The 13,143-nt window shown below is 41.3% G+C and overlaps 1 protein-coding gene across 1 annotated transcript in view; it reads left to right on the plus strand.

Moving 5' to 3' along the window:
• Positions 1 to 5,466, plus strand: part of PDSS2 (decaprenyl diphosphate synthase subunit 2) — a 413,153-nt gene extending 407,687 nt beyond the window's left edge. Inside the window, exon 8 of the mRNA XM_007940832.2 lies at positions 5,308 to 5,466. Coding sequence (XP_007939023.1) covers positions 5,308 to 5,466 — 159 coding nt within the window. The remainder of the gene's footprint in view (positions 1 to 5,307) is intronic.
• The last annotated feature ends 7,677 nt before the right edge of the window (positions 5,467 to 13,143 follow it).

Here is a 13,143-nt window from a genome sequence, read left to right on the forward strand (position 1 = left end):
AGGGTTAAATACCATGTAAATAAACAAACAATTGCTGTTGAGTTAGTTTCTACTCATGGCAGCCTTAACCCTGTTAGCATAGAACTGTGCTCCATGGGGCTTTCAATGGCTGCATTCTCTAAAGTAGATCACCAGGCCTTTCTTCCAGAGGGTCACTGAGTAGACTTGAACCTCCAGCCTTTCAGATAGCAGCCGAGCACTGAACTGTCTTGTGCCATCCCGGCACTAAATACCATATAAGCCACCATCAGATATTCAGTTGAGCCTGGCTGAAAAAGGTTATAGAGGAATAAGTTAAATAGAATAACCAGAGAAATGCAGAATGTAAAAGATCTACAGCACAGCTAGCCTGGTCTTTTCAAAATGACAAAGATTTTGAAAGAAGAATAACGCATTATAACAAACAAATGCAATGAGAGAGTAAGGGTTGATTGTACTTTGAAAAAAGATAGCTAAAAAAAAATGGGGGGACCAATTGGGGAAACTTGCACATAGACTAGAGATTAGAAAGATATTGGAGAAGTACTGTTAACTTTCCTAGCTGTGGTAGTAGTATTGTTGTTATGTAGGAACATGTTGTCATCCGAGGAGAGGCGTGCCAAGACAGGGTGAAGTATCCAGCAGCCAGTTGTATGCCGGGTCCTACCAGCCCACAGCCTACTTCATGAAGTATTCTGGAAAATTGTGACCCCACAACCATCAGTAGCTTGAAATAGGCCGTGATGGGAATATTTACACCCCAGATGTCTGCAAGTGCTACAACAAGGGCACTTTTTCCCCCCTAGATAGCCAATTTACAGCGTATTACTGCCTGCAGCTTTCTTTCAAATAGTTCAGAAAACAAAAAACAAGCAAAAGCCCTATACACAGAACAAAAAATAGCAAAATATTAACAGTTGTTGAATTGAGGTAAGAGGATTAAGAGCACTTATTATGCTAGTCCAGGAGTCTGCAACTTTTTCTGTAAAGGCCAAGAGTAACTATATGAGGCTTTGCAGGCTATACTCTGTGTGGCAAATGTTCAGCTCTATTGTTCCAGCACAAAAGCAACCAAAGTCAATACTTAAACAAATGAGTGTGGTTGTGTTCCAATAAAACTTTATTTATAAAGTTCCATACCGCCTTGGAAACCCAAGGGATCACTATAAGTCAGTTTCGACTCAATGGCAATGCGTTTGGTTTATATATATATATATATATATATAAATTGCCACTTTAAGTGTACAATTAAATGGACATTAGTTACATTTGCCATGTTGTACAACTATCACTACTATCCATTTCCAAAGTTTTTCATCAGCTCAAACAGAAACTTAGTACCCCTTAGGCAGTAAGGCCCATCCTCTATTTTCCCAGACCTCAGTAATCACTAATAATAATCTTTTGTCTCTATACATTTGCCTATTCTAGATACTTCCTATAAGTGAGATCACACAATATTTGTTCTTTTGTGTCAGACTTAACTCACTCAGCTAATGTTTCCATGCTCATTTGCTAGTCTTTTAACTTTTCTGTACTTTTAAGATATTTTATAATAAAAAAATTTAAGAAAAAGGAACAGTTCAACTTTCTTAGTCTTGTTTTTACAGCCTTTCTGGGTCCCCTGCAAGCTGTGTCACACAAATCCCTTTTCATTCCCTGGAATACTCTGCACTCTTTGGTCACCTCTGTGCCTTTGCTCAAACTGTTCTCTTCTTTAGAATCCCCTTGCTACTGCCATTTCTATATCTTGTTGTTGTTGTTGTTATTTGCCAACAAGTCAGCCCTGACTCATAGCGACCCTTCCTTGGGTTTCCAAGGCAGTATCATTACGGAAGTAGGAATGCCCAACCTTCCTTCCGAGGAGTGGCTGGTGGGTTTGAACCACCAGCCTTCTGGTTAGCAGTCAAGTGGCCTTAGGCACTATGCTACCAGAGTTCCTTTTCTATATCTAGTTACCACTATTCTCAAGACATGCCTCAGATCCCACTTGCTTTGTGAAGCCTTCTTGAATCTCTTCCAATTAAAGTTGGTCTCTCACTCTTTTGAGCATCCATATTTGTACCTTGGTTATGCATCTTTTCACAGTATACTCTTAATTAGCTCCTGACCCATAAAGCAAAGAAGGATCATTCTAGTCTTCACATGTAGTAGGTACTTGATTCATACTTGTACAGTGAACATCTGATCCAATCATGCAGATGCCTATACACCTGCATGTTCCAACCTAGAAATCTAGAATGAGAGGATATTAGCCTGTCTATTTTATATTTGGGGAGATTAAAGAGAATGAAAACATGGAAATGTGTTTTCTCTTCCTCCTTCTCTCTCTTTAATCTTCAAGATTATTTAAGACTGATCTAATCCAGGTCCAGCTACCTTCAAGGCTGTTGTGTGTCAAGCCAAAATAGATTTTGTTTTGGTGGATGGAGTAGTTTTCTTGGCGATGGCTAAAGGCTTGAGGAGGGAGAACTAAGTTGTCTAGCATCTGTAGTGCTTTAAACACTGTCAAACACTCTATGCTGTCTCATTTAGTCCTCCCTGACAGTCCTTCAAGGGACGGATATTATCCCCATTTAGAACTAAGAGCAGTTAAATGGCTTCCCTAGAAGTAGAATGGGATTATAATGGTAGAATGGGAGTTTGAATCTGGCTGCCTCTGATACCCATCACTATTTTAGTGCCTTCGCACATTCATTGTTTGGCAAGAGACCAGAGAACCCTAGGCTGAAATGAACCCCAAAGCTGGTATGCACTGTGAAATACCTGGAAGTGCTAAGAGTCATGTTGTTGTTGTTGTTGTTTGCCGTCGAGTCGGCCCCAACTCATAGCGACCCCTCCTTGGATTGCCAAGGCACTATCACTACGGAAGTAGATTGCCCAACCTTCCTTCTGAGGAGTGGCTGGTGGGTTTGAACCACCGGCCTTCTGGTTAGCAGTCAAGTGCCTTAGGCACTATGCTACTAGAGCTCCTAGAACTGCAAGTAGTTTCCCTAAATACATGATGAAAGAAAGAAAGGGAGAAAAACATGACTTGACAAGAGCTAGATGGGGAAGGGACTTCTGTGCCTCCTGAAGGAGCTTGGACTTTTTTCTTAAAGCTTTTGGAAGGCAGTGCAGGTTTTGGAGCAAGATAATATTTGTATCTTTTTTATAAAGATCTCCCTGGCAGCATGGGGGAGGGCATCCAGAGGCACTGAACTGGTGATGGGAAGACTCTTTAGGAAGTGATGCAAACACTAATCCAGAAGAGGGAAGAGGATACCATCGACTAATGTAGTAGCAATGGGGATGCGAGTAGAGGGTAAATTTGAGAGTTGTAAAGGAAATAGAATGGCTACAATTCAGGGACTGTCCAGTCAAGGTGATTAAGGACAACCCTACAGTCTGAAAGGCATAAAACAACAAATATTGATTGATTGATTGATTGTCCCCACTACATATCCATTGCAGATCAGATAGGCACTCATTTGTGGCCACTCAGGGAACCAAGCTGAGAAGCTTCTCCATCGTGGCTAGTTGACATGCCAGGAGGAAAGCTCTGGAGGGTTTCACATAGGCAGTTAAATGCTGCAGCCCAGAAGTGACATGTGTCATTCCCATCTCATGAACAGTAATTTGTCACGTGGTACCCCACACAGACATTGAGGGCCAGAAAGGTCAGTTTAGAGTGGGCAGGAAACACTCCTACTACCATGATGCCTGACTAGATATGGGGGATAAAGGAGAACTCCTAGGTTTTTCTTAGGGAGTTAGGCAGACATTTGAAGCATTCACTGAGAATTAGAAGACAAAATAGGGGTAAGGGAATCCAGACCAAATCATTATAACTTTTTTAATAGGGGAAAAAGACCCCAAATTCAAACAGGTTCAGTAGAGACACTTTTATTAAGCCTTTAGACAGGACAAAACCAATCATCCAGGATGATGTGTACATCAGTATGTACACAGTACAGAAAGTTGAATGGAATCCACTGAGTCATGGCCGTGGGGCTAAGTATATGATAGAAAAGAAAGGGAATCATCACGAAATCATGATTGGTGGCAGATCGATTCATCACTGTTGGAGACAGAACTATGAAATAGGGAAGAGAACCATGATTGAGTACAAACATATGTGAAGATGGAAGAGGGTTCGAGGATTAGTTCTGGGCCTTGACCACCTGGCTCGGTGGTGCTTTGGGTCTTTCACAACCATGCAACCTGAGTCATAACCACAAGGTGGCTACAAAACAATACCAGGACCCCAGCCTTAATTTAAATTTAGAAAAGGACACTTTCAGACAAGTTCCCGACTGCTTTGTGTGAGCATAATCTACTTTCAGCCACACTCTTCCTGACTGCAAACTGCCCTATCCCAGGTTTGTCCTGGAACTTGTCTATGTTGTTGTTATGTGCCGTTGAGTTGACCTGACTCATAGCGACCCCTCCTTGGGTTGCCCAGGCAGTATCACTACGGAAGTAGATTGCCCAGCCTTCCTTCCGAGGAGTAGCTGGTGAGTTTGAACCGCCAACCTTCTGGTTAGCAGTCAAGTGCCTTAGGCACTGAACTTGTCTATGCACAGCCACAATGTTGAAGGTCACAGAGAACTCAAGTGGCATCTGAACTTATGTCAAGATTCAACATGAAGTTAGGGCTCCCACTCCAGACCACAGCCTTCCACAAACCCAAGTGCTTTAGAGTTGTAAGCTCTGATACACTCAACTCAAAAATGTAACCATTTTACTAGTCATTTCCCATCCTAAGAGCAGGATTGGAAGTCATCTCTGTTGGTGAGTTTACTTTATTCTTTAAAAGTGTGTTTTATTTCATTCTCTCTAGTAAAACAAAGTCTTTTAGTTTTTAAAATGAGCCTTCAGATCTAATATGGATCTTTCTTAAATTTTCTTACGAACTATTGTGTCAACATATGGTTTTGTTTTTCAAAGTGATTAGCTAGGATGTCAGTGCAGCCTTCCTCACATAAAAAATCAGGCTGCTGAATTCCAAACGCCAGAGATGCAGATGCCCGTCGCCTTCCTTAGCGCATCCCCCAGTGTGGCACACTTCAAGACACCAAGGGGTGGGAGTCAGGGAGGAGGTGTAATTAGGCTGATCGGAGCCTACTGTGCTGCTCCGGAGCAGAAATCCAGCAGCCTTAGGGGATGCTAGTGCCTCAAGATCTTTTGGGAATGATGTCCTCATTACCTCAAAATAACGCAGCAGAAGCAATGAATCTATAGTGTTTCCTTCTTTCTTTGTTTTCCCACCTTCCCTTCCCGATTTACTTGTGGTGTTTACTGCATACCTTAACAACTGACTTTTATTGTGAATTTGTTTCTTAACAGTTGCGAGAAACAATCAAAGCTGGCAAAGGTGTGACTTCAGCTATTGACCTGTGTCGTTACCATGGAAACAAAGCTCTGGTGGCCCTGGAGAGCTTTCCTCCCTCTGAGGCCAGATCTGCTTTAGAAAACATTGTGTTTGCTGTGACCAGATTTTCATGACACCAAATTAAAAAGACACTATTGTTCGTTTGCTGGAAAAAAAAACTAGGGAATGAGGTGATCAGGAGAGCTTTCAGGATGAAAAAGCTCAATATGTTAAAGATTTTAACGGTATGTACGTTTTTTTTTCCCCTTCCTAAATGAATACTGCCTTCTTTTTGGAACTGCTACAAACAAAATTAGAAGAAAAAAAGGTCAAGCAGTTTTCACTTGTCATGCCAGAAGCACACTTGAGGCTGCAGTAGCAGAAATAATTAATGAGATTTGCTCCTGTGACCTCAGCAAATGGACAGGAAATAAGTCCTTATTGATTGGACCTAGCAAGGATGGCGCCAGGGCGGTGGCCTGTGGTTTCCCTTCTAGAGAGGACAGAGCAAGCTGGGAGCTGCAGGTGTCGAGAAAAACTAGAGAAACGCTGTCAGTGCCAGCCAGAGAGGACTGTCAAATCAAAAACGAGTGACCAGTCTGTCATAACGAAGGATGTTCAACGGATTAAGAAATAAGCTTTGTCTTCTTGCAATTATGTCTCTGTGCTATTTATAAATCCAGTGCGCTGGATGGTTTTTGTAAGATTTTTGTCTTTGCAAAATTGCTGGGGAAAAATGCCAAATATTTTAAGTAGGAGATTAAAATGTTATCAAATGTTAACTTAGCTATATTAGGAATTGCCTGTTTTTCTTTCTTGAAGACCAAATATTTTTCAAACACCATTGCAAAGCACATAACTTTTTCTTTTCCCCAATTGAACAAGTTGCACTTTTCCAATGAAATGTCTTAGCTCGTTAATACTTTGGTTTAGAGAATACCTTTAAGTTTTACAAGTGTCAGTCATATCGTTGTTGAACCGGAGAATTCGTTGGTGAGATTTTTCTTTTAACCTCAGAATGTCAACTTTTGGTCCTGAACCACAGACATCCAATTACAGAAAGAGTATAAGCCATCGCACAGCCCTGCAATCGGACACTGTCTCTGTGTGGTTCATAGGAGATGATTTTTGTGGTTTGCATGCATGCAATCTGAGAACAGCGTTGACAAGAAAGCTGAGTTTACATAAACGATCTAGATTGAGACTCAGCTACCTTTCTTCCTTATGTGGTGTAATTACAGCCCTATCTGGAGACAGCGAACACAGCAAACAGATTTTATTACCTCATTCACTCAAACACTAAGTGAAGTTATTTTAGTTAAATCCCTCCCCACAATAGTTACAAAAGCGTTTATTCAAGGCCCACCATGTGGCATGCAATGAAAAGAAAATGTAAAGCTACAGTTGTTAAAGAATTGTATTATGAAATATTTTTAAGTGTACTTGAAATATTGTAATTGTGCAGTTTCTATTACTACAATGTAAAGGTATATAGATGGAGCTTAAGAGAACAGGGCAGTCTTTTGTTTGAAATGTCTTTCTTTTCTCACTGAGATTGGCTTAATTAGTAACTATGGTTAAGATGCTTTAGATCAAACTGAGTTTTAATCATTAACTTCCACAAAGGAAGAGTAATGCTTTGTCTTCACTGGATGGGCAGGAAATTCAGTGTGCTTTTAGGTTTTATCAAGCACATGGTTCTGTACTGCCAGGCACAGGGCAGGAGCCCAGGGTTCTTCTAATTCCGTCTAATTGCTGGTTTTCTCTGTGACCTTGACCCTGTGAACATCAGTTTCCTCATCTGTAAAATGAGGTTAAATTGGGTAATGGATGGTAATGTTTGAACCATCTTCCAGCTTTGTTTTACTTTGCAAGAATTGATCATTTCTGAGTCTAAATAACAAAGATGAAGTCCCTGAGCGATGTAGAAGGTTAACACACTTGGCTACGAACCAAAGGGAAGGGGTGGTGGTTCGCATCTACACAGAGGTGCCTCAGAAGAAAGACCTGCCCACCTATTTCCAAAACACCAGCCATCGAAGACCCTTTGGAGTGCAGTTCTACTCTGACACGTATGTGGCTGCCATGAGTCAACTGCAGCTGGAAGGTAAATACAAAAAGATGCCCTGCTAGATTCAGCAAGGAGGGAAATGAACCCCAAAAAGAGACGCTGAAGAAATGCAGAAAACTTTAATGGCAAACTTCTTGCTAACCTGCCTCACAGGTGACCTAAACGACTCGCGCTTTCCTGTGCATCCCACCCTGCTCTCTTCTGTTTCAGCACCCACCTTTTTGCTCTCTATAGGGCCTTTCCTCCGTCCCTTTTGTCACTGCCTTCCCAGCTGCCTTTGTGTCCTTTATTCTGTCTCCCTGGCATGTGGGTCCTTAGAGCAGTAACCCACCCTCAATGTTGAGTGACAGAGCTCTGTCCTGGCCCATGGGTGCTTTGCCTGTCTCCACAAGTCATACTTAACAGAGTTCTCACATCCTTAGCACCTTGGCCACCTTTTATAAAACCTAAAGTTGGCAAAAGTATGAAATACTGATAGCCTTTCCCCATGCCCCTTCCCAGGGATATTTACTTATTTATTAGCGCCAATTATGTTCTTGTAGTTTCAATCTCTGAGGAGAAATTGGGGGCGGGGAGATATTCAATAATCCTGCCTCTCAGCCCATGGCCTGGGGATAGCCAATGAAGGCAACGAATAGGTAGAGTTGGTACCCCTAGAATGTTTCCTCCTTTGACACCCCCCTTCCTTTTTTTGTGAGAGCATAGAATTCATTAACCTTTATCCTGCTCTCCTCCACCCCACCCCAGCCAATTCTGAATTGTCTCCTCCAAACTTCACTTACTTCAGGCGCCATTCCCATCCATACTCTCCTCACTTTTCTGTATTAAGTATAATAAAAGCTACATTAGTGAGGGCTCCCAGGTAAAAGGCTCTCTGCTGAGGGAACAACTACATACTTCTTTTAATTCCCATAAAAATTCTCTGGGATAAGTATTGCTTCCTCACTAAGAGATGTAGAAACTGGCAGAAAAGACCAGGGCCCTCTGTCTGACAGACTTGTCCTCACCCCCACTTTCCACCTGAAGGTCCTTTCAGATAGTGCCTCTTTCTCCCTCCCTTGCTCCTCCTTCTGACTCCAGGCAGAATCTTTACTCATTGCCAAAGTCCACAGGCCTGTTGTCTCATATCTCCTTTGTGTCCCTACAGTTGAATCTTCAGTGACCCCTCAGTTGGCTATGAGTATGTTCAGTTCTCTCTGTACCTAAATTAAAAGTCTTCCCTTTGCCCTTTTTATCAGAATGATACATTGTTTTCCTCCCAGCTTTACTAACAAACTCTGTTAACTCCTTAACCTTGCAATTGGTCATTCATTACCAAGTTCTGCCATCTAGACCAACGCCAACACCGTAGGCACTCAAAGTTACTTGTTCGACAAATGTATCGTGCCTTTCACTGCACTCCTCTACTGAGAACCTTCAAGTTCACAGACGATGTCCTGACTGCAGAGTTTGCACACCGTTTCCATGTGCTCGGTTCCTCCACTTCTCTGCAGCTTTCTGATTGCAAGCCCCAGCTTTCCCCTCAGCTCCTGTGGGCCCCCTCTTCCCTGACTCTTCCTCCAAGTCTGATATGGCTCTTTCTTACTAGAGACATTCCTTCCCTAAAAATACAAATTATTTTTTCTCCTGAAACTACAAAGCAGCTTCTTGCCCCACTAAATCCCCTTCCTTTAAGTTCTCCAACTTAGAAAAATGTTTTCTGGCATGAAAACAACGTAAAGTAGAGCCATATAGTGAACTGTTGACCATTCATGGTTAGTTACTTTGAGAGAAGATAAGGATTATGACTGCTATTAAATGCTTTAACTTTGTTGTTTTACTTGATAACATTTTTTTTTTTCAAGTTTTCTTGGTCAAGGGTCTTATGCTTCAATGTTTGAAACTTTGTCTTATCTCTAACAACATTATTTCTATAGCCCAGGATGTGTGTGACACTTCCAAATTTAGGATAAATGACATACATTAGAGCAAAATGCTCCACAAAGATGCAGATGTTTGTTTAGGCCCAGCATATACAACATGCTGAACTCAAGTGACCACAAAGTCATCTGAATAATCCATGATAATCTCCTTTCAAAACCTGATAAATAGCTAGCTGTACCAAAGATCTCCTTGGATGGCAGGGATTGGAAGAATGGCATTTAACCAAAACAACCACCAAAGGATACCTCCCCGCAGCCCCACCCCCACCCCCCAAGACTCTAGCTAATCAGCAGGCTCGATCTGATAAGGAGGACCTTGCTCTTCAGAAAACCCTGTTGGTACTCCTGGAGTTCTTAGTTACAGGAAGATCCATCCTTTCCTGCCTCTTCATTTGTTTTCCCACTTTGAAATTCCGTTATTCTGATCACCTTTCTAACCAATCGAAGCTTCAGCATCTGCCTTTAGAACTGTGACGACTGCCTCTTAGAGAAGGCTTCTCACAGATTAGGTTGGTTTGGGATGGGTTTTATAATCCATTGACTATAATTGAATAACTGAGGACACAATTACCGTTTTTTAAGAAGTTTGAAATTAAACACATTCCATTGTTATTAATAGTTTCCATTGTTGTTGTTATGTGTTGTTTCAGTTACTGTCAGTCACCTCCGGCTCATGGCAACTTTATGTGTAACAAAACGAAATATTGCCTAGTCCTTGGCCATCCCACAATCCTGAATCTGTTTGAGCCCATTATTGCAGGCACCTTGTCAATTCATCTCATAGAAGGTCTCCCTCATTTTCACTGATCTTCTCTCTGCCAAACATGATGTCCTTTTCTAATGATCCATTACTGTCAATAGTATTTTATTAATAATGAAGTTGTTTGTACCTTCTTTTAAAAACACAATGCAAGTGAACAAGATAATCATTTACCTTTTTTTCTTCTTCTGACGTCATTCCTAGTTCTTCCTCAAATTAACTGTGTTATTCTTTCAAAATGGGTTCTGCCTTCCCACTAGACAGATAAGGAACTTCTAAAGGTGTCTTAGTAAGAGGTGTCACTCAGGAGAGTTTGGAGAGGCCAAAACTGATAGTGGGATCCGCCCCTCTCTTCCAACCAGCTACCTGCTCTCAGAGCCCTGAAGTGCTACAATTAGGTCTCTGTTGGTGGAGGAAAGTTTCTTTCTCTTCTGTAGAGACAGAAAGCTCCTTAGGCTTTCTTTCTTTCTCTTTCATTTTGGAAATGTTGGCTCTATCTTTATGGAAAAGCTACATCAGTTTACTCTCAACTGGGTCTGCTCCCGCCTGATACCGTCACTGACATCTTGTGAGTGAGCAGGTGTGTGGGCTCTCCATTCCCTCAGATGTTAAGGAAGCTTGATTTTACTTTTTAACACACAGAAATTTTGGAAAATTGAAAAAATTAATCATTCACAAGCTCACCACCCGAACGTAATCGTTATTACCATTTCATTTGTATTTCTTCCAGCCTTTTCTCTCATGCATCTTTTTTGCATGGTTGCTATTATAGTATAAATTCAACTTTGGGTCCGGCTGTTTTTACATAATCCATCATAAACATTTTTCCATAGTGCTTCAGCCTTCGTAGCATTGTTAATGGGTAAAATTAATATAGCTTAAATTCTAAATAAGGCATCTGAATTTCTATTCTTGGTTGGTTTCTCTGATGTGAGTATATGGTAAGTGCTTTGTAAGTCACCCTCCCAGCCTGCTATTTACACAGTTTTCAACTTGGAAAACTAGTTTCCCTACAGATTGTCCTATGCAGCAAGTTAAAACTGGAACAAATTCCCTTCAAATTCATCTTCTTGGTAGATGCAGCTTTGGTAGCTCCTCATTCCTGCAAGATGATGCATAAAATGAAATCACATGTCTATATATATTCTTCTTGCTTTGCTATAAGTTTTCAGCCAGCCACACTTCAATGTAATGACTTCTTTCCTGCCCAGATTCACAGTCAATTGGCATAGCTTGTGCTTTCAGCCAAGACTGCGGGAAACCATTCTGTAAGTGATGAGAAGTCATCCTGGTTTCTTCAAAGGCTTACTCACTGCCTTTGAGTCGGATCCGACTCATAGCAACCTTCCTTGGGTTTCTGAGTCAGTATCACTGTGGAAGTAGATTGCCCAATCTTCCTTCTGAGCAGTGGCTGGTGGGTTTGAACTGCCAACCTTCTGGTTAGCAGTCAAATGCCTTAGGCATTATGCCACCACCAAATCTCCTCTTCAAAGGCTTAGGAGAAGGAAACTCTTAAGATTTGTTCTAAGAGAAACAAAATAATCTTTATCTAACTCATATCTCTTGTGCTCTAATATTATGAGCCTATTGTGTTCTGTTCTTACTGTCTTGTTTTATTTTGGACTTTTTTTTTTTTAGCCTTCAAATGAACTAGACAACATCGCTGCATTTACAGTCTTTCCTTCTAAAGTAATCATTGTAACTTTACTGTTTGCATGATCTTCTCATTCTCTAGGCATTTCAGTGATGTTCCCTTGTTTGTCCCCTTATGTCATGAATTGCACAGTAATTTAAACTCACTTGTGTAGAATATGACCAGTTTATTGTAAGCTTCCCAGTTGCTGGTAGTCCCTGGGTGGTACAAACCTTTAACACACTTGGCTGCTAACCAAAAGCCTGGCTGCTAGAGTCCACCCAGAAACACTTTGGAAGAAATACCAGGTGATCTGCTTTTTAAAAATTAGTCATTGAAAATGCTATGGAGTGTCATTCTACTCTAACACCTATGGGGTCGCCATAAGTAGGAAATGACTACAGCGGTGGTTTTTCACTGGTTTCCTAGTTTCTACCTGAACAAGGGGATGGTTTAAAATCAGGAAGGGTGTGTGTCAGGGTTGTATCCTTTCAACATACTTATTCTATCTGTATGCTGAGTAAATAATCAGAGAAACTAGACTATATGAATATGAAAAAGAATGTGGTGTCAGGATTGGAGGAAGACTCATTAACAATCTGTGATATGCAGATGACACAACCTTGCTTGCTTAAAGTGAAGATGACTTGAAGCACTTAGTGATGACGATTAAAGACTGCAATCTACACTGTGGATTACACCTCAACATAAAGAAAATGAAAATCCTCACAATTGGACCAATAAGCAACATCACGATAAATGCAAAAAAGACTGAGGTTGTCAAAGATTTCCTTTCACTTGGATCTACAATCAACACTTGTGGACACGGCAGTTAAGACACCGTCATATAGCACTGGGCAGATCTGCTGCAAAAGAGCTCTTGAAAGCGTTGAGAAGCAAAGATGTCACTTTGACTAAGGTGTGCCTGACCAGAGTCATGGTATTTTCAGTTGCCTCATATGCATGTGAAAGCTGGACAATGAATAAGGAAGACTGAAGAGAGCTGATGCTTTTGAGTTGGGGTGTTGACGAAGAATACTAAAAGTACCATGGACTGCCTGAAGAACTAACCAACCATCCTGGAAGAAGTGCAGCCAGAATGCTCCTTGGAAGTGAGAATGGAAAGGGTCAAAGTGACCATTCCCTGGAGAAGGATATCATGCTTGGTAAAGTGTAAAGTGGAGGGTTGTCAAAAAAGGGGAAGATCCTGCACAAGATGGATTGACACAGTGGCTGCCATAATGGGCTCAAGTATAGTAAAGATTGTGAGGCTGGTGCAGAACTGGGCAGTGTTTCATTCTGTTGTGCATACGGTTGCTATGAGTTGGAGCCGACTCAACAGCATCTAACAACAAAAACAACAAGCCATTCATCTAGTTCTAAACCATGCTTTTCTTTCCTTTCTACCTACCTTTTTCAGAAGAA

This window comes from Orycteropus afer, unplaced genomic scaffold (genome assembly GCF_000298275.1).
Source record: "Orycteropus afer afer isolate SDZICR_OR568_19922 unplaced genomic scaffold, OryAfe1.0 scaffold00072, whole genome shotgun sequence".
Classification (NCBI taxonomy): Eukaryota; Metazoa; Chordata; class Mammalia; order Tubulidentata; family Orycteropodidae; genus Orycteropus; species Orycteropus afer.